Source organism: Eurytemora carolleeae, unplaced genomic scaffold (genome assembly GCF_000591075.1).
Source record: "Eurytemora carolleeae unplaced genomic scaffold, Eaff_2.0 scaffold756, whole genome shotgun sequence".
NCBI lineage: Eukaryota > Metazoa > Arthropoda > Copepoda > Calanoida > Temoridae > Eurytemora > Eurytemora carolleeae.
In genome coordinates this window covers 126,036-146,713 of record NW_019396647.1, presented here as the reverse complement: position 1 = coordinate 146,713, position 20,678 = coordinate 126,036, and the positions used below count along the sequence as shown (strand labels likewise).

Sequence of the window (20,678 nt, the reverse complement as noted above, 5' to 3'; positions counted from 1 at the left end):
CATCAGGTTACAAATATATGAGGATGAGAAAACTATGATATGCATGGTGAGTGTTTATAGTTCCTGAGCTGAAGATCCCACAGATCTTTTACAAATGAAAATACAAAAGAAAATGTCCTACCTGAAGGAAGTCATAAACACACTGAGAAGAATTGGATCCAATTCTATTGTACATTTCAATCATCCTTTTGTTTTAAATATGTCTTCTATCTTCATTAACTTTTTTGTTTGCTTTGATATTGTTATTTCAGATGATTTTATGCCTGGCTAACGGTGCTTCAAGATCAAAATCTTGGAAAGTCAGTCGTACTTTTCGACCCTAAAAATAACGCATTTAAATTTCATAATTATCAGTTGAAAATTCCATAATTATCATTTTGTAAGAGTTTTTAGAGAACTATCTTACAGAAAAAGTAGGTTACTTTATACTCACGAAGTCCTCTCCCATAACAATTCTTCCTTTCATCTTTATTTCGATCCCTCTTGAGTCTTGACTTGACTTCCTTTTATTCGACTTCGACCCCTTTACCTCGACCTTCCCTGTATTATTCCTTATAATCGCCCAACGACTTCATTCCCTTTCAACCCCTTTCTGTTGACTTTGACCCCTTCATCATGATTTCGACCCCTTGACTTACCTTATCCCTTCATTTATCTCCCTTTATAGTAACTTACCCCATCCGATGACTTCACTTACTTTATCTTGACTTAACTTAACCTTTAAAGTCTACACCTAGCTTAACACTCACCACTCTTACTTACCCTTTCCTTTTTTGACTTATCACATCAGTCTTGACTTACTCTCCCCACCTTGACTTATCCGTTCAGCCTTGACTTAGCCTTTCAGACTTGACTTATCTTTTTAATCTTGGCTTAACCTTTCAGCCTTAACTTATCCTCTCCATCTTGACTTATCTGGTCTTCACCTTGGCTTTTCTTTTCAGTCTTGGCTTATCCTTTCAGCCTTGACTTATCCTGTTCATCTTGATTTGTCCGGTCTTCACCTTGGATTATCTTTTCAGCCTTGACTTATGCTCTCCATCTTGACTTACTATCTCTACCTTGATTTATATTTTAAGTCTTGACTTATCCTTTCAGCCTTGACTTACCCTCTCTGCCTTGATGACCCACTGACAGATATGAGCATGCGGATAACCATTGGGATATCCTGGAGATCTTAGTGTACCGGTCATACCCTCCAGTATACCTCCACACTCTAGAATTATCATTATTTTTATCATTTTTAATATCATCTATATCTATCTATATATAAATTTGGCTTGTCTGTTTGTTTGTATCCAATAAACGTCAAAACGGCTGAACCGATCGGGCCCAAATTTTTTGTGGGACATCTAGGGACCCCAGGGAAGGTTTATGAATGATCAAAATTTCAAATATTTGTCTCCATCAAAATTCGATCTTCATTAAATTTTTGAAAATTTTAAAAATCCGCGAAATTTTTTGTGAAAATCCGCGAATTATTTTTGTTTTGTTTTACGATGTACACAAAGAGAACATGTTCACAATTAATTTAGAAGATGAGCGCGAAGCGCCCTCTAAGGCTAGTCTATATATAAATTTAGCTTGTTTGTCTGGGTGTTTGTTTGTTTGTATCCAATAAACGTCAAAACGGCTGAACCGATAGGGTCCAAATTTTGTGTAGGACCTCACGTTACCCCAGGGAAGGTTTATGAAGGATCAAAATTTAAAAATTTATGTTTAAAAGTAGTTTATTTTTGAAAAATTTTGAAAATGCATGAAAAAATATTATGAAATCCGCAAACTTTTTTTGTTTTTGTTTTATACTGTACAAAGAGAATTGATGCTCACAGATAAAGCCACAATTAAAAGTTGAAATAGAACATAGGTGCGAAGCGCCCTAAAAGCCCAGTATATAATAAATTATTATTCATGGTTATTTTTTCATCATCATCATTATTATTATTATGATTTTATATAAATAATTATACAAAAATAATAATCTTTTAAAGGATTCTTATTTGTAATATTTCAAATCACCTTCTACGCTGGCATTAATTTTTAGAAGAAACCCAGTCTTTTCCTGACCTAGGCCATCTGATCTAAAAAGTAATGTTATGAAATTCTGATTATTTTGATGGTTTTTATTGTACTATAAACCTGAAAATGACTTGAGCTGTGTTTGTTATTGTATCGATGCTTCCTCCCGCCTGGTTCCCGCAGTACGTTTGCAAAACTGGTTCAGTACTATTCTCATCCTTAATCACAAAATTTAATAGATAAATTAAACAATCAAAATGAATTGATATTAATTGATGTTAATGATATAGAAAAATCTGAAAGAATTTAATTTAACAAAAAGTTCTAAAAATAGAGTAAAATATGTGAATATTATTACGCTTCTAAGTTAGCTAGAAATAGTCACATACAGGCGTATGAGAGGGAGGACAGAGTACCTGAACCTTTAAATTCAGGAAGACGACAAATAAGGTAGGGCTTTTTCATGGAAATTAAACTTTATGCTGAAATTTGTTTTTTTTTTCAAGTAGTGTGCATGAAAAGAGTTAGTGAGGCAAAACATGAATCTTAGAATTAACAAATTGTTTTTTTCACTTCAATTCACAAGTTTTCATTTATTACACTATTCAGAAATGTATATGTCCCCTATTAAAAAAAACAAAAAAAAAAAAAACAACACACCTTAAAAAAAACTGCACTCATTAAAACACAATGAAAAATAATAACAAAACTAAACTTTCTAAAATTATATCAATTTGCGTTATTCATAAGTTTCTACATCTACACCATCTGGGTTAACGTCAAGTATCTGGGTTTATGTCAAGTATCTGGGTGTAATGTCAAGTATCTGGGTTTATGTCAAGTATCTGGGTTTACGTCAAGTATCTCGGTTTATGTCAAGTTTCTGGGTTTATGTCAAGTATTTGGATTTATGTCAAGTATCTGGATTTATGTCGAGTATCTGGGTTTATGTCAAGTATCTGGGTTTATGTCAAGTATCTGGGTTTATGTTAAGAATCTTGGTTTATGTCAAGTATCTGGGTTTATGTCAAATATCTGGGTTTATATCAAGAATCTGGGTTTACGTCAAGTATCTGGGTTTATGTCATGTATCTGGGTTTACGTCAAGTATCTGGGTTTACCTTTATTTGTAAATAATCTGTTTCTGAACAGTTTCTCATCCTTGGTAGATTCAGAGCAATGAGATTAAATATAAGGAAGTGACCTGAGCAAAATTATATATTAGGAAGTGACCTAAACAAAATGAAATATAAGGAAGTGACCTGAGCAAAATTGAATATAAGGAAGTGACCTGAGAAAAATTAATTATAAGGAAATGACCTAAACAAAATAAAATGTGAGGAAATGACCTGAGCAAAATTAAATCTAAGGAAATGACCGAAACAAAGTCAAATATAAGGAAGTCACCTGAGCAAAATTAAATATTAGGAAGTGACCTAAACAAAATTAAATAAAAGTAAGTGACCTGAGCAAAATTAAATATAAGGAAGTGATACAAGAAAAATCAAAAAAAAAGAAGTAATCTGAGCAAAGTCAAATATAAGGAAGTCACCTGAGCAAAATTAAATATTAGGAAGTGACCTAAACAAAATTGAATAAAAGGAAGTGACCTGAGCAAAATCAAATATGAGGAAGTGATATGAGCAAAATCAAATATAAGGAAGTGACCTGAGCAAAATCAAATATAAAGAAGTGACCCAAACAAATTCAAATTTTAGGAAGTGCAGTGTCTCGCAAACTATGATTGAAAATCAAATAAAATTAAATCAAAATTAAAATTAACAGAAAATATTCCTTTGTGTTCAGCAACTACAAGAACTGGCACTAAATACACGTTAAAAAGGTAATGGACAATTTGTTAATTTTTTGCATAAACTGACTCACATTAAATTACGTTTACTATTATATTTCACTAGAATCTCCTCAGAAGGGGCAGATGCATTTAGTGTACCGTCCCGGTTTACCTTATAAAGCCTGCATGAGCACTAAACTTCTTGCTCTAGCTGGTTAAAAGTTGGCCCGGCACGTGAAATGAACCGGATTTTACACTGGTTTATACAACTTTTTACGTCTCATTTTCCTAAATTCTACCTGCTGGGCCTATGATGTTCCAGACACAGTTCAGATTATTGTCATAATGAGCCGGATACCCAGGACTAGATAGGGTTATAGTTCCTGTCTTACTTAGATACCTCGTTCCTCCACAGTCTCCTGGAACAATATATAAGGTTATAGTTCCTGTCTTACTTAGATACCTCGTTCCTCCACAGTCTCCTGGAGCAATATAAAGGGTTACAGTTCCTGTCTTACTTAGATACCTCGTTCCTACACAGTCTCCTGGAACAATATACAGGGTTTTAGTTCCTGTCTTACTTAGATACCTCGTTCCTCCACAGTCCCCTGGAACAATATATAAGGTTTTAGTTCCTGTCTTAAACTTAGATACCTCGTTCCTACACAGTCTCCTGGAACAATATATAGGGTTTTAGTTCCTGTCTTACTTAGATACCTCGTTCCTCCACAGTCCACTGGAACAATATATAAGGTTTTAGTTCCTGTCTTAAACTTAGATACCTCGTTCCTACACAGTCTCCTGGAACAATATATAGGGTTCTAGTTCCTGTCTTACTTAGATACCTCGTTCCTCCACAGTCTCCTGGAACAATAGATAGGGTTATAGTTCCTGTCTTACTTAGATACCTCGTTCCTCCACAGTCTCCTGGAACAATATATAGGGTTATAGTTCCTGTCTTACTTATATTCCTCGTTCCTCCACAGTCTCCTGGAACAATATATAGGGTTATAGTTCCTGTCTTACTTATATACCTCTTTCCTACTTAGTCTCCTGGAACAATATAAAGGGTTATAGTTCCTACTTGGATATCTCGTTACTTCAGTCTCCTGGAACAATATAATTAAGGTTACTGCAGTGGCTATTTCGATAAGCCCTCGAAAATGGACATGCAATATAAACACATGTGCCATATGTTAATATGTTGACAGCAATTTTTACATTTTTCCGATGTACATTTAGCCATTTTTTACACTTCAAAGTTAGCGTAGATGGCCCTAAAAAGTTTGGCTTTGAATTGAACATGTATTATCTTTTAAGTGTTAAAAGTTCTAACAAAATCCATAATTGTTTTTCCTTAAAAGTTTTAAAGTAAGCAATATATCTTTTCTGCCAAATAACGCGACAAAGGTATTGAATCTTTGCAAAAGTTTCTATAATCCCGATATCTTGCAATCTGGTACGGTGTAAACTATTGATATTTTAAGGTTAGATTGATAAATCTGACAGAATTCAAAATTTCGAAACTTGAAAAATAAAAAAACTTACCAATTTTAATGTTTGCCTTGAAACCGTTGTTTGGTAAGTTTGATGTTGTATAATATCTTATATACATGGTAGAATCCCTACTCTCCAGGGTGTGTGGTGGATCCCTAAATATACATTGTAGAATCCCTACTCTCCAGGGTGTGTGGTGGATCCCTAAATATAAATTGTAGAATCCCTACTCTCCAGGGTGTGTGGTGGATACCTAAATATAAATTGTAGAATCCCTACTCTCTAGGGTGTGGGGTGGATCCCTAAATATACATTGTAGAATCCCTACTCTCCAGGGTGTGGGGTGGATCCCTAAATATAAATTGTAGAATTCCTACTCTCCAGGGTATGGGGTGGATACCTAAATATAAATTGTAGAATCCCTACAATCCAGGTTGTGGGGGGATCCCTAAATATACATTATATAATTTTTACTATCCAGGGTGTGGGGTGGATCCCTAAATATACATTATAGAATCCCTACTATCCAGGGTGTGGGGTGGATCCTTAAATATACATTATAGAATCCCTACTATCCAGGGTGTGGGGTGGATCCTTAAATATACATTGTAGAATCCCTACTCTCCAGGGTGTGGGTTGGATCCCTAATTATAAATGGTATGATCCCTACTCTCCAGGGTCTGTGGCGGATCCCGAAATATACATGGCAGAATCCCTACTTTCCAGGGTGTGGGGTGTATCCTTAAATATACATTGTAGAATTCATACTCTCCAGGGTGAGGGGTGGATCCCTAAATATACATTGTAGAATCCCTACTCTTCAGAGTGTGGGGTGGATCCCTAAATATACATCATAGAATCCCTACTCTCCAGGGTGTGTGGTGGAGCCCTAAATATACATTGTAGAATCCCTACTCTTCAGAGTGTGGGGTGGATCCCTAAATATACATTATAGAATTCCTACTCTCCAGGGTGTCTGGTGGATCCCTAAATATACATTGTAGAATCCCTACTCTCCAAGGTGTGGGGTGGATCCCTAAATATACATTATAGAATCCCTACTCTCCAGGGTGTGTGGTGGATCCCTAAATATACATTGTAGAACCCCTACTCTTCAGAGTGTGGGGTGGATCCCTAAATATACATTATAGAATCCCTACTCTCCAGGTTGTGGGGTGGATCCCTAAATATTCAAGGTAGAATCCCTGAGGTTTTGTTAAAGTTTGGTCAAGGAAAATCACGCACCTGCAAAATGTTCCGATTTCGGGACTGTTTTCAGTTCCACCATCTCTCACCTCTAACCCCGCAATAGAACAACTAAAAATAAAAATAACTTTTATTTAATTCTTACTAAGCGTAGGTATTATCATTCTTCAATATATGAAAACGTATTATAAGATATAAATCATTAAGTTGTAAGGACAGGTCAAAACTTTTGTATTTTAATTTAATAACTCGCTTAGTCGGTTCCCCTTCCACTCTCGTGGATTAGAAAAACTTTTCGGAAATATTATTGTTAGCAACTATGAACTGTTTATTTACATTAAACCAGTTTCTCAGCAGTTTTAATTATGATCCCAAGGCCTCATTGTAAGCTCTTATGGAAAAACCGATGACAATTTTGCCATTTTGTGTTTAGGGCTACAAAAAACGTGAGTTAGAGAGTTAAAATCAAAGGGCAAAACACTTCTAACTTGACCCTGACTAGAAAATAGTTGCGACTGTTCATAGCACTCGAGATCTATGTCCCCCCCCCCTACAGTCTTTTGTACTTTACTTACAACCATCATTATTTTTTTCAGTAAATAGCTTAGTTTGTTTTTTAATAAGAAACAATAAACTGAAGGGTTTAAGGTAAGGATGCTGTCAAGTGTATTTTTTATTCTAATTAAAGGGTTTTCAAGTATTGGACCTTTGTGCTAACAAGCAACTTTTAAGATACTAATCAGGGGAAAATATTCTTTTAAATAATAGTCTTAAAAAATTGTATTATGATATTTTATATGATGTGATACTTTCTGCAATTAAGTATTTGTATAAAAATGCAATTATTATGTGGTATCGGAAACCTTTACTTGTTTTCACACATTTCTTGAATATAACCAGTCTTGTACAAGACACGGTAAAATGACAAAATGCGCGAAGAACTTTCCAATTCTACTCAAAATAATGGCGATTCTTATTTCCTTTACTTTACTTTGTCAAAACTTTCTGGATAAAGTTTCTTTCTTTCGAAAACGGTAAATCATTAAATTCATCAATTTTAAAACTAAATATAATCAGAGATAGGAACTTTAGAATGGTGGATATCGAGATTAATGCTTTATCCTTTCTTTTTCTTAATATCGAGACTAACTTAATCTTGTACTTGTGTCCTGAAAAGTGTATAAAATTTAACCAATTAGAATCGCGTATGATAAACCGGTAAATTTGAAATTTTGCGCGCCATTTAAGATTAATATACAGAAACGGGAACGACTCTTAATTTAAATAAACCGGTTTTTGATTTTTCTCTACTTTATCCAAAAAAGAACTTTTCTAATCTCGGGATTAATCTTTTGTTCTGTAACTTATAATTATACCCTAACTGAATATTGAGATCAAGTATTTCAAATAATTGATACTCAATACAAAAGTTTCGATCTTTTTTATACGGAAATTTGAGTTTACCAACTTTAACAAAAACTTTTTGTTGGAATATCGAATTTTTTAGGGCAATTAGTTTTCCCAACATTATTTGCTTGATTTCTAACAGTGCATTATTGTAGACCGACATCTGTTGAGAGTGAAGTGAGACCTATGGAGTTGGCGCTAGCCCCTGAGTTCACAATATGTCCTGCAGGAGATTTTACATTGAATACCCTTAAAAAGGTAAAAACTTGAACAGCCTGAGGTCAACGTTTTAAAGTTAATTACCGCTGATTAAAACGCTTGTCTCGATATCCATAATGGGGCTACTTTTAAATTGCGAAAATTACATGATCCCTGGGTATGGACCTCTATGCAAATGTCAAAAAATTTGAAAATGCGTAGCAATTTTGCATAATTTATAAGTGTGCCATTAATGATTCACAAAGTTATTCTTTAACCCTTTTCTTTGTTGCTGGTTCTCGGACTAAAATTCTGAAAGTTAGAAGAGGGGGAAAATGATCCCGATTCCTGAAATTTGAATGCATGTTTTTTTTAAATTTAAATAAATTGATTTAAAAGAATTTTCGATTTTAAATTTTCAAATTTATTGTTTTCTTTTCAGTTTGGTATCTCACACTTTGGTCCTTGGAAGCAAAATATAACAAATTTTAATAATTTGACCGAGGAACTACAAGTTCAAAAGGAGAACAATACTTCAAAATTTTAAAATTTATGATTTTAAAAGATTTAATGTATCATATATTTTTCTTTAATTAAGATCGTGAACGGGGTAAAGGACTCTAGGTTCACATCTAATATCAGACTTATGATACATTGGTATTGTTGTCAATGTTTGTAACTTTGAAATACGTCCACGACCCCTTTTTATTTATCAAGACTTCCCTTTAACTGTAAAAAGTATTTTTTAACAAACAGCTGATGACTCTAAAGCTAAAAGTGATAATGGACAAGAAGATGAAAACATTTAAGTTTCGGGTAATTCATTTAAACAATAATTTTTAATTAAAATCTGATTTAAAAATATGTTTTTTTTTAAAGTTCAACAGAATAACCTGGGATCCAAAATGGACGGGTTATATACCAGCATTATGCTTCTCAGGTCAAGTTTTTCATTTGAAGACACAAACTCAAAATTTTAATCTCTATATATTTGCAACCTGATTATGAAAGATTTTGATATTTCTAACTTATATTATTTTATCTAACAATATTCAAAGTTTGAAATATAAAAAAACTTTGGTTAGCAAAGATATTAAGGATTAGAAAATCAGAATTTGGCAAAAGCCCAGTTCCTTTAATTTTTGTTATTTTTTTTCAAATCTTTTTTTATCCAGAAGTATTAATTTTTCATGTTTTCATGTTTCCCTGATTATGTGATTGTTTTAGCACAAATTAACTTATTTTTCTGTTTCATGAAGAAATCCATTTTTCTAAAATAACATGTTTAGGAAAACTAGAAAGTAGCAGTTTTCAACTGTTGGGTTACAGTAAGGACTCCCCAATCCAGGCAGAGTCCGATAATTACTGATTTTCAAGAGAAAATTTTACATTGTTTTTTTTTCAGTACAAATTGTACGGTTAAATTATTTTTAAATGGTTTAGGCATGTACTAATTCATTTATATAATAGAAATTTATAATATACCAGAATTCTCCAAAAATATACACATGTACCATAAAAATGCTCCTGTTAAAAATTCTCCTGTTAAAAATTCTCCTGTTAAAAATTCTCCTGTTAGAAATTCTCATGTTAAAAATTCTCCTGTTAAAAATTCTCATGTTAAAAATTCTCATGTTAAAAATTCTCCTGTTAAAAATTCTCATGTTAAAAATTCTCCTGTTAAAAATTCTCCTGTTAAAAATTCTCTTGTTAAAAATTCTCTTTTCTACATCATTCCACGTACAAAGAAAAAATATCCAACCAATGTTTAAAAGTAAATATATTAGAAATTTGTCATTAGGATTAGGGCTGAGCAAAGATCCGTGTATAAAATTAAGGAGAATAAAACCTTATTATTAAAAAACGAAGAGATACTCAATCCAAAAAATATTTACGAAAGACAACAATTAAAAAAAAAGTTTAACGTGCCCAGCTTAGCTGGGATAAATTCTTGAATTTTTATTTCAGCATTTAATTTTTAATTTTAATTTAAACCATTTTATAAAATAAATAGATAATAGTCTACAAACAATTCTTTATCTCATTCTTGTGACACACTCTTTTGTTTTCCTAATTTTTGTTTTCTTGTTCTTACAATGTGATGTGGTCTTGGTGGAATTTTGCGGAAGTAAAAATTTATTTTTGACATCCCAGTAGCACCAATACTTTTAATCAGTTTTCAGAGCAAAGGTTGATAAACCCTGTACTGCTTCTGTTTCTGCTAAACTGGCTGAATTAAACGGAGCCTGGAGGCTCAGCTACATTTTGCCTAGTCACAATTTGCCTAGTCACATTTTGCCTAGTCACATTTTGCCTAGTCACAACTTGCCTAGTCACATTTTGCCTAGGTAACAGTTTGCCTAGGTAACATTTTGCCTAATAACATTTTGACTAGGGTAACATTTTGCCTAGAGTAACAAAAGAGCGAATTTTTCGCCTAATCTATAATTTTTTCACAAAGAAATTTTCAACAATCCGATAATATTTTTTAAAAATCCGCATTTTTTTTCTTCAAAAAATTGCGCAATTTTTTTTGATAATTCAATTTTCTATAAACCAATCAGATCGAGAGACACATTGAAAATGGCTCCCATGATAACTGCAGGGCTTACCATGTGGGGTAAGCCCAACTACAGGGATAAGAATAACCATGGCCTTACCAACAAGCTGCTGAAAATTAAAGCCACAGAAAAGATTGAGAAATAAGATAAATAATGATAAATAAAGATATAACCTTTACAAGATACAATTCAATTGTCCTATAACATTTAATTCATTAAAATTGAGCTGGTTAAGCTTAAAAAAAATGTTTAATTTTTGACAAAATTTGTTATAAAAAAGCAATAGGCAAAAAACATGCTCTTGCGTTACCTAGGCAAAATGTTACCCTAGGCAAAATGTTACTAGGCAAACTTAAACTAGGCAAAAAGTTACCTAGGCAAAATGTTACCTAGGCAAAAGTGAACTAGGCAAGTTGTGACTAGGCAAAATGTTACTAGGCAAATTGTGACTAGGCAAAATGTAGCTGAGCCAGCCTGGAGGCCGAATTTAAAGAATTTGAGCAGCGGTTTAAATTTAAGCCGCGGCTCAAATTTTGTTGGTTCCACTTGAATTTGTATTAAATTTTTCAAGATTTAAGCCGGCGCTCAATTGAAACCGGTTTTTGGGGGATTTTAGACGCAGCTTAAATTCATTAACTTCGGAGCCTAGGTGTTTGTTCGACGAATGGCATTTCAGATGAATTCAACATTTCCCTTTCTACTTTACTTAAGGTAAACAGAGATTTAAACTCAATCATATTTTTAGAAAACTGTTAAAATGTTTGTTCTTTGGTGAATGTAACAAATTAAAAATAATGATGAATAAAATGTTTGCTACATTATGGTTCTGAATTATTTAAATATTAGGCTAGCATCTGGATATTTTTATATTAACCATAAGAAATTCTTGGAAATTTTTTTTATTGTGAAAAATATTGCAGAGAGGAATTATAATTTATAATCCCTTTATCTTATCTTTATGATCACTTTATCTTAAACCTTGGATATTTTAAACTATGAACTATGACGAATTTACTCAGTTTGAAATATCAAAGGTTTACACCATAAGGTTGCAAAGATATAGGGCTAAGAAAAAATTTAAGTTTTTGGCTCAGACTCAAATCCTTTGGTCTAAAAATGAATGCTACACATTAATTCAAAGATCAAAGTCTTCTCACAGTTATTTAGAAATTCCTCTTTTTTTAAGAGTATCACTGTAATATTACTGCTTGTTATTACTAGGCATCAAAACCGGTTTCTGAAGACAGTGTCAAGTGGTACACGGTATCTATCAGATCCTAGCGGTGTCAAGGAAAACCCATTCTCAAAATGGCCACCATTCATTTCTTCTTAAAATTAATTAAGTACATCTTGTTTATATCGACAACTTTTCAGTAATATTTTTATGTCTAATTCAAAATAAGTCATTTCGAAAAAGATTGTATATGCTAGATATTTTAATACCTTAAAAATATTGTTCAACAAATCAGAATAAAATAGCAAATACAAAATATCTTTAACTATACGGGGGATATTGGTACAAAAGCTTAGGCTTTCTGTCCCAAATTCACCGTGTTTCTTCAAACAAAGGTACATGTGAAAATAGACAAGCCAGGTCTTATTTGTATGAAATGGGTTTAAATAGGTGGTTGGAGTAGACGTGGAACAATTCTTTGACATCGTAAAACCAGGAGGTAAGTATTGCTAAAAATGTATACATCAGAGTTAAACAAAATTTGACCACTGTGTGTTTTTGTGTAAAATGTTTTCATTTTTGTTTTAAATATACAATTCAGGCTAGTTTTTTTTTTTTTTTTTGGGGGGGGTAGGGTACGGTTTGGATATTTTCTATTTAAATCTTGTTTAGATTTTGACTGACAAATGTAAACGATTATTTAGAAACTTTTGGGCCAACATATAGATCCACGCTGATCATATCCCAGCTAGCAAGCTGTGACTTTAGATCATAATTTTAACATACATTTTTCACTTTATCTCTTTCATATTTTGCCAGCAGATACTCCACTCGACTAAGATAACAAGTTCTTGAATATTGTTGAGGTATAGACTAAAACGTGATTGAATTCAAATTAAAGAAACCGTACGTATCTCACTCTTCTTAGTCCAGTGTTACTTTAGCTTGCCAGTACGTGTGAATGCTAGGTATAAAAGAATTTCAATTCATGTTTTTGTGTATCCTCTTCGATTTTATTTAAATATATTTTTTTTCAGACCCGACTTCTTGTTCTAATATGTTTGATTATGACAAGTGCGTTGAAAAAACAAGAATGGAAAAGCTCCTGTAAGTACAAATATTTATTTTAACCCTATCACGTATGTTTATATTTGAATAAAGTAAAAAGAACTATTTTTCGACATTTTTCCGACTTCCTTTTTGAACGTTTTTTTATAACCTACCTAGCTACCTAACCATAAAAGTTAGAAGTCTAATTTTTTAATAAGCTGGCCTTGAAAAGTTTGACAAGGGACATGTATCACGCTCCCCTATCTCAACTCTAATGGCTTAATCATAGCTCATATCTTAGACAAAATAAGGATAGGGTTAAGGAAAAAATAGAAATATTATGTTTTTGTTCAGGACTGAGCACACCTGTCAGAGTCCTTTCTTTAATTGGTTTAATGACACACAAGTAACCTACTGTAACACGTCAATGAATGTAAGTATAATAAATATAGTTACGTAAACTAGACATTTTACGTTTATATATTTCTAAAGGAATTGAGTCTTTGCCACGAACTCTGATTTTCTAATGCCTATCTTTCAAATCAATGTTGGAGATCTTAAATATTTCAAACCATTAATTCTGTTGGATCAAATAATCTAAGTTAAAATATCAAAGGTTTAAACCATCTGTAGGAAATAAAGGGATTAGAAAATTCAAGTTTGTGCCAAAGACTCATTTTCTTTAGATTAATATTTTTATCATATATATTTATTTATATTATAGCATTATATTTGCATGATAAAAATAGTTTACGTCACTTCATACATACATTTATTTCAGCTCTATTAAACTATACTAGGCTTTATTTCTTTTTCTTTTCGACAAAATACAAAAATTGAATAAAAGGAAATATATTTTAATAATGAAGGTAAAAACCAAAAATAAAAAATTTAAGTTGTTAAATGGGGCTTGAACGTCAACTGTTTTAATTAACAATTAAAAAAACAATTGTGTATATAGTTGGCTGATAAAGAGCATTAAAAAAATGAAGACAAAATTAAAATGTGAATCCCTAAATAGCAGGATGAAATGCCCTGAATAAATAAAGTACTTTTTGATCGAAATATCCACACCGTCGGCCGCAAAGAAATTGAGTCAAAGATATGGGAATTAGAAAATAAGACTTTGTGGCAAAGATTCCATTGCAAAGCGCGACAGTTCGTTAACCGGATAGTTTTAATTACGTATATGATCATTCCTGTCCTCAAGGACATCTTGAAAAGAATTGGGACACTTTTTGTTCGTTCAATTTATGAACAATCCCTTTCAGGACCCCCTGACAGATCTTGAGGATGAAATGCTGTATAATTGTGAGAGCTACTGTGGACAGCCCTGTAATGTAACGAGGATATCAACTATATATTATGAGGTAATTTGATATTCAATGATAACCAGAAAGCAATGGAAGACGACATTATGGCAATACTGAAATGTATTTGATGTTCTTACAAAGCAAATGATTCTGCTACATAGCCACTTTTCAAAGTTATAACTTGATTCTAAAAGTCGTCTTCCTATTTCTGGTTATTACTGTAACTTGGTTTACTGTAACTTGGTTTGGACTTTTTAAAGGCACCACCCTTAAATACTGTAAACTAGTGAAGGTGAAACATTTCAAATATGTATTATGTAGTTTGTTAACGTTTTTTATTCTTGCAAAAACTGGGTTATAAGAGAAATATGTGAAAGCAAAAATTGAACGAAAATATTATCGTTTTTGAAACGATCGTTTTTTGGTTCGTTTTTTTGCGTTTTCTTCTTCTAGAATCAACATTTAGCATAGGAATACCAGGGTTTAAAATAAACAATTTAAGTCTATACACAAGTTTTGATTTTCTATAATCTCTTTTCGTTTATCTTTTTAACACAAAGTCGTAGAAATTTAAAACTATGGATTCTGTTAGATGAAACAATTGAGGTTTAAATATCAAAAGTTCACAGTATAAGGTATAAGATATAGGATAAGGACATTTGATGTTGTGGCAAAGGCTAAATTTCTTTCAAATCTTTCAAAAGTCCAAAATCTTTAGAAGTGACATAAAAAACCCAAGTTATATTCCATCCTTATCTATATACATTTATATTTTTTCGCTTTTAAATATTTTTTTTCGGTGGCGAAACTAACTTCCAAATTGGCGCAAACAATTTAATTTGATGTTTACTAATTCTTCAGGTTATCGCATTCCTCCCCTTGGAGTCTGGTCATACTGTTATGTGTACATTTTAATTAATATTCAGGCGTTGATGTCACTTAGTCTTTAAAAAGCTAATAAAAATACACATGATTCGCTTGCTTTCTTTTAAAGGGTACTGCATGTATTAACTTCATAGCGGACAAAGCGTCTCTAAAAATCTTGATCTACCTGAACCTGATTCCGCAATACTCTATTCCTTAATTATAAGAAATTTGAAAATATGTTTAGGACGACCCTAAAAGTACAATGGAGAAGAATACAATAGTGTTAGGTAAGACAAATATCTGAAGAAGGGATTGTTCACCTATTTAAAGGGATTGTTCACCTATTTAAAGGGATTGTTCACCTATTTAAAGGGATTGTTCACCTATTTAAAGGGATTGTTCAGCTATTTAAAGGGATTGTTCACCTATTTGAAGGGATTGTTCACCGATTTAAAGGGATTGTTCACCTATTTAAAGAGATTGTTCACCTATTTAAAGGGATTGTTCACCTATTTAAAGGGATTGTTCACCTATTTAAAGGGATTTTTCACCTATTTAAAGGGATTGTTCAGCTATTTGAAGGGATTTTTCACCTATTTAAATGGATTGTTCACCTACTTAAAGGGAATTTTCATCTCTTTAATGGGATTGTTCAACTATTTAAAGGGATTGTTCACCTATTTAAATGGATTGTTCACCTACTTAAAGGGAATTTTCATCTCTTTAATGGGATTGTTCACCTATTTAAAGGGATTGTTCACCTATTTAAAGGAATTTTTCACCTATTTAATGTGATTGTTCACCTATTTAAATGGATTTTTCACCTATTTAAAGGGATTGATCAATTATTTTAAGAGATTGTTCGCTTATTTATTATCATCATTATCATATAAGAGGTTTTTCCAGAAAACACTTTTTTTTTTTATAAACAATATCTGAAAGAAACTGTAGAAGAAACTTCACTTGTGTTCCTTTATTTATAAAGTGGATTAATGTGCGACTCCCAATGGTACCCTTTAAACCTTTATTAAAGATGTGGTACCCTTTAAACCTTTATTAAAGATGTGGTACCCTTTAAACCTTTATTAAAGATGTGGTACCCTTTAAACCTTTATTAAAGATGAATGAGAAAATGGCATTGTTTTCCAACCTCTATGAACATAGTGGTTTCTCTGTAAAATTGACTTCTACGACTTTATAGCTGCAGAGAAAATGAAGGAAATTGGGAGAATTATCGACAATACTTCTTCATTATTACTTTGAATTTGATAGAGGGTTGAAGAGTATCGTTGTGAATCGAATGCCACTTTTTAAAAAGAAGGTTACTAGGTCTTGAATTTACCAGTATCTGTTCAGTCCTTTTAAAATAGTTCAACGTTAAGTTTCAGAACTAACATCAACCAAGTTTTTAATTGGGATATTTCTAAAGGAATTGAGTCTTTGTCACAAACTATGATTTTCTAATCCCAATATCTTAGAAACTCAATGTCGTAAGCCTTTGATTTTTCAAACTTATATTTTTTCATCTAACAAAAGTCATAGTTTGAAATGTCAAAGGTTTACGACGTTGGAATCAAAATATATTGGGATTAGAAAATCAGAGTTTGTGGCAAAGACTCAATTCCTTTCAAAAAAAATTTTTAAGAATTCAAAAAAATATGTATTTTTCTAGAGCTGCCAGTAAACCTACGGATTCAGAAAGTTGTTGTCATGTACGGAGAAATCGATCTGTTATCAGATTTCGGAGGTTTCATGGGTCTATACATTGGGGCTTCACTCATGACAGTTCTAATTGGAGCAGTGGATGTATCTGTGGTGGGGGTCAGGAAACTTATCGAGATTTGTGAAAAGTATTTTTAAACACATTTAAACATTTTAATTGGATTAATTAAAATAAATGTAATTAATTATATTATTTTATCAAACTTAAAGCCATAGAAATCGCGTAAAAAGTATAATTTATGTTGAGGGGGATGCGACATTTTTCCCTCCTCACCCCAAAAGTAGTATTAGGTACAAAGGTGGTCGTAAATTTGGAAAGACTATTTTTTAGTGCTTATCATTAAAAAATGAAAAAGATATTACAAGGATGATAGACTTAAAAATAGTTTCCAGAAAATTATTTATTTAGTAAACCATAGTAAAAGGAAACAAAGAGTTAAAGCTAATCTCATAATCACAGTGTCATACGTAAACATATTGCGATGTATACAATCCTATCAATTTTGCTGTAGGCTACACAACGTACATATGAGGGGCTTATGGGATAAGCTTTAACTCTTCGTTGTCTTTTTCTATGATTTAAGCTCTCGAAAATGAAAAGATTATGAAAACAGTGTACTGTTAGGTTCATGTAGATCGGTTTAATGCTGTGCACAAAAATAACATATGAAAAAGATGTCTGAATACCCAAATATAGTTTAACTGTTAAGTCTACCTTTGTATGTATCCATAGTTCTACCACATTCCTAAAGTTAATTATTTATAATTACTGTAGGGGGAGATACGTCCCCTTCTTTTCATAATTATGAAGCGTCTGTTTTTACCCGTATTATGTTGTTTTAAACCGAAAGTTCTAGAACTAAACGAGTTATAATTACTCCATGGTGAAATTTGTCCCCCTCTCTTTGAACCCCTGTTCTCTGTTAGAGCCAATCAGATCTCATGCAACGCAATTATTATAATTAAGATAATCAAAAAGTCACCCTACTCTTTTATCCCCACCAATAGGAACCCTTACTACCCAATTATGTATCATTATAAATATCAATAACCAATCAAAATCTGAATAGTCTAATTATCGCGCGCAGTTCCTGCTCCCTTGGGAGTATAAAAAGGGGCTTGATTTCTCCCCAAGCCTGAGTTCAGAACAGAAATTTCTCCAGAGTGAAACTGCGTGTGATTCCGTCTATTCAGGTTTTGAAGTTTTCTTTATTACTTTTGCTTTTGCTCCCCTTTTCTATTTCCAAGTTTAGTTTGGTTCTTTTAGATTGATTCTTTTACTCTGAAGGCTCATATTCATGTATGTTCTCCCTAGTACTTAGTTTTTAAGGATTTATATTGTTTCAGTTTCAAAGATAAATAAAATATCTTCTATGTTTTTAACTTGTTTATTTGAGACCAGAACTTTGAGCTCAGTTTTATTTCAGGCAATATAAGGAATCACAGTAGTCAATAGTCGAGCAGTTTTTATTTTAGAATTGAAAGGTTAAGCTAGAATTTAAAAGATTTGTCATTCTCTTACACCTTTCTGAAGGACGTGTATCCAGATTACTGATATCCATGAATATCCTACCCAACTGATGAGCGTGTATCCAGATTGATAATATCCATGAATATCCTACCTAACTGACATGGAGGACGAATATCCAGATTACCGATATCCATAGATATCCTACCTTACTGAAGGCCGTGTATCCAGGTTACTAATATCCATGAATATCCTGCGACCTGCTGGGCCCAAGATGACCCATATACACTCAGTTTGCGCTGGAGGCACGTTAGGATAGTTAGGAGAGGATATATCTAAACATAAGAGATTTAATCTATATCGATATAGAGTTGAACCGCATAGACTTAGTTTAACTCCTTTTCAGGCTCAGTTACGTCTACACGGTTCAACTACTTTTTTGCTAATTATTAAATCTGGTCTCAAGCTGAAGTTTGGTGGAAATCATTATTGCAAATATTTCACGTGAACTAGGAGAAATCTGAAGTTTTAAAATGTATTTCAAAGCTAAAGGGTTTAAGAATTTGATAAATGCTGAAAAGGAATCATTATACAGTAATAAATTTTGTTTAAACATCTTCTCACCGATTTGATTTTCTTCTTCGGTTAGAAGAATCCTTCCTCCGCAGCCATTAGCAAGCTCATGATATCTCAGCTTAAACCCTGAATCAGGAACTAAACTTAGGGGTCAGGATTTGTTTTGTTCATCATTTTAGAAACAGTTAATCCGTATCTTTCGAGGTCTGGAGGATCAAGTTAATTTCATTTGGATATCTCTAAAGATGAGAGGACGCGAAAGTGCTGTTTTCATGGGTTTAACAATTAAAAGTTTCCAATATGGATATCGACATTGAACGATCTATATCAGCGCTTTCCATACACAAGTTACTTGCTCTTAGGTCGGAACTTTTGTGTTTGGTTTAAATAATTTTGAACATCTGATGTCGGTATCCACTGTGGGTACTTTTAAATTTTAGATCAATGTTTAATCAATACATTTTAGCTATCACTGAAGTGATACGACCACCACAGGATATGAAATGGGAATTGAATTGAACTGGAAGTGTGCATTAGATCATTAGATGGATATCAATGTTTAATCCTGAGACACAAAAGTTCTGATTAGAAAGTCGTTGTTTCAGTTTGTTAAGTTTCAGATACCAGCTGACCCAGCTAGCTGTTGCTATGGCGGGGAGTTTAAAACATAAACAATGAGAATTGTACATAAACTCTTGGAGTTGTATAGGGAAGGAGTGGATCTAGGACTGGATATCAAGCTTAACCTGTGGACTAAAGATGGAGAAGAATTTTTCTCATTTTCTAGAGTTTCTCGACCCGTCAACAGGAGAAGGAGAAGAAACAGAGGTGTGATGTCAACTCTGAAGGAAGTGAGACTACCTCAGCAAGAAGTGCAGTCTCACCTGAAGGAAGTGCGGTCCCCTCTGAAGGAAGTGCAGTCTCAGCTGCGAAATATTGCACTGGCATTCAAAGTCTAATCTGTGTCTATCATATGAATCATTTATATAGAAAATAAATAATGTAGTTTTTCCATTTATGAAAGTTGTAAACTTGTAATACAATTGTAATATCTTAATCTCTGCTACAAAATAAATATTTAGATCTAAAAAAAAAGTTTGTTAAGTTTTCATGCTTAATGACAAAGCTTTTAATTGTACCGTTGTGAATCGGGCATTGTCACATTTGCATGGAGAATCCCTTTTTGAAGTTGATATTGGAACAGTTTATCTTATCATATATTTATTCATTATTGCAAACAAAAAATTCAGTTTTAAATTTTGTGTCCAAGTTAACTTTTATATTATTAATGATTAAATTGTTATTTTTTAACAAATCTTATTTAACATAATCATGATTAAATCAAAAGGGTTAAATTTCTTTGGTGAAAATTTGCTTTTAGAGAAATAGTTGTTCTAAATACTTAATAATAATATCTTTATCTATAAAGTATATCTCATTTTTCAGATTTACTTAAAATAAAAAAAACTATTTCATCGCCAGTCATACTTTTAGAACATTTACCTTTCCCGCTTGTGGCGCTGTCCGTAATAAATTGAATAAAAAGTGAATTTGAAGATGTGTTCTGTGTAGCAGGAAGGAAACTGCCACAAATATGGCCGTTCTGTTCAGTGCCCTGAAAATAAAAATTTGAATTTTTGAAGATGGATATTTTATATTTTTTCCGCAACACACATCAGCCGTCAGTTTGCTTAAGAGTAAACAAAAGGTTTTTTAGTCTGGAGTATCGTTAAGCTTGGACACTTGATCTCGTTTCCCAATGTTGGCACTTTTAAATTTGAGGATAAATGCCTGATCTCTTAATTAAAAACTAAAATAATTTAACTAA

The 20,678-nt window shown here is 32.5% G+C and overlaps 2 protein-coding genes across 2 annotated transcripts in view; one reads left to right on the top strand and one right to left on the bottom strand.

Annotated features, from left to right (window-relative positions):
* LOC111706857 (cubilin) overlaps positions 1–20,678 on the bottom strand; it is a gene marked incomplete at its 3' end in the record, with an annotated part of 61,611 nt that overhangs the window by 24,068 nt on the left and 16,865 nt on the right. Inside the window, 12 exon segments of the mRNA XM_023479786.1 lie at positions 122–164; positions 264–319; positions 1,110–1,216; positions 2,020–2,081; positions 2,140–2,237; positions 3,141–3,223; positions 4,111–4,230; positions 5,360–5,463; positions 6,554–6,625; positions 18,483–18,609; positions 18,899–18,976; positions 20,354–20,465. Of these exon segments, the coding sequence (XP_023335554.1) occupies positions 122–164; positions 264–319; positions 1,110–1,216; positions 2,020–2,081; positions 2,140–2,237; positions 3,141–3,223; positions 4,111–4,230; positions 5,360–5,463; positions 6,554–6,625; positions 18,483–18,609; positions 18,899–18,976; positions 20,354–20,465 (1,062 nt within the window).
* On the top strand, positions 4,685–16,996 carry LOC111706860 (uncharacterized). Its single transcript, XM_023479790.1, has 14 exons — positions 4,685–4,755; positions 8,077–8,179; positions 8,562–8,642; positions 8,876–8,935; positions 8,999–9,059; positions 9,409–9,467; positions 11,330–11,391; positions 11,902–11,971; positions 12,305–12,353; positions 12,892–12,961; positions 13,259–13,337; positions 14,176–14,274; positions 15,329–15,371; positions 16,757–16,996. Exons 2-14 carry the CDS (start codon positions 8,108–8,110, stop codon positions 16,942–16,944), a joined length of 993 nt encoding a protein of 330 aa, XP_023335558.1. The 5' UTR covers positions 4,685–4,755; positions 8,077–8,107; the 3' UTR covers positions 16,945–16,996.

Coding starts and splice junctions, on each gene's coding strand:
- LOC111706860 (XM_023479790.1), top strand. CDS start 8,108: ATGGAGTTGGCGCTAGCCCCTGAGTTCACAATATGTCCTGCAGGAGAT. Junction 8,643..8,875: donor AGGAACTACAAGTTCAAAAG/GAGAACAATACT, acceptor TTTAACAAACAG/CTGATGACTCTAAAGCTAAA. Junction 14,275..15,328: donor TATCAACTATATATTATGAG/GTAATTTGATAT, acceptor AAATATGTTTAG/GACGACCCTAAAAGTACAAT.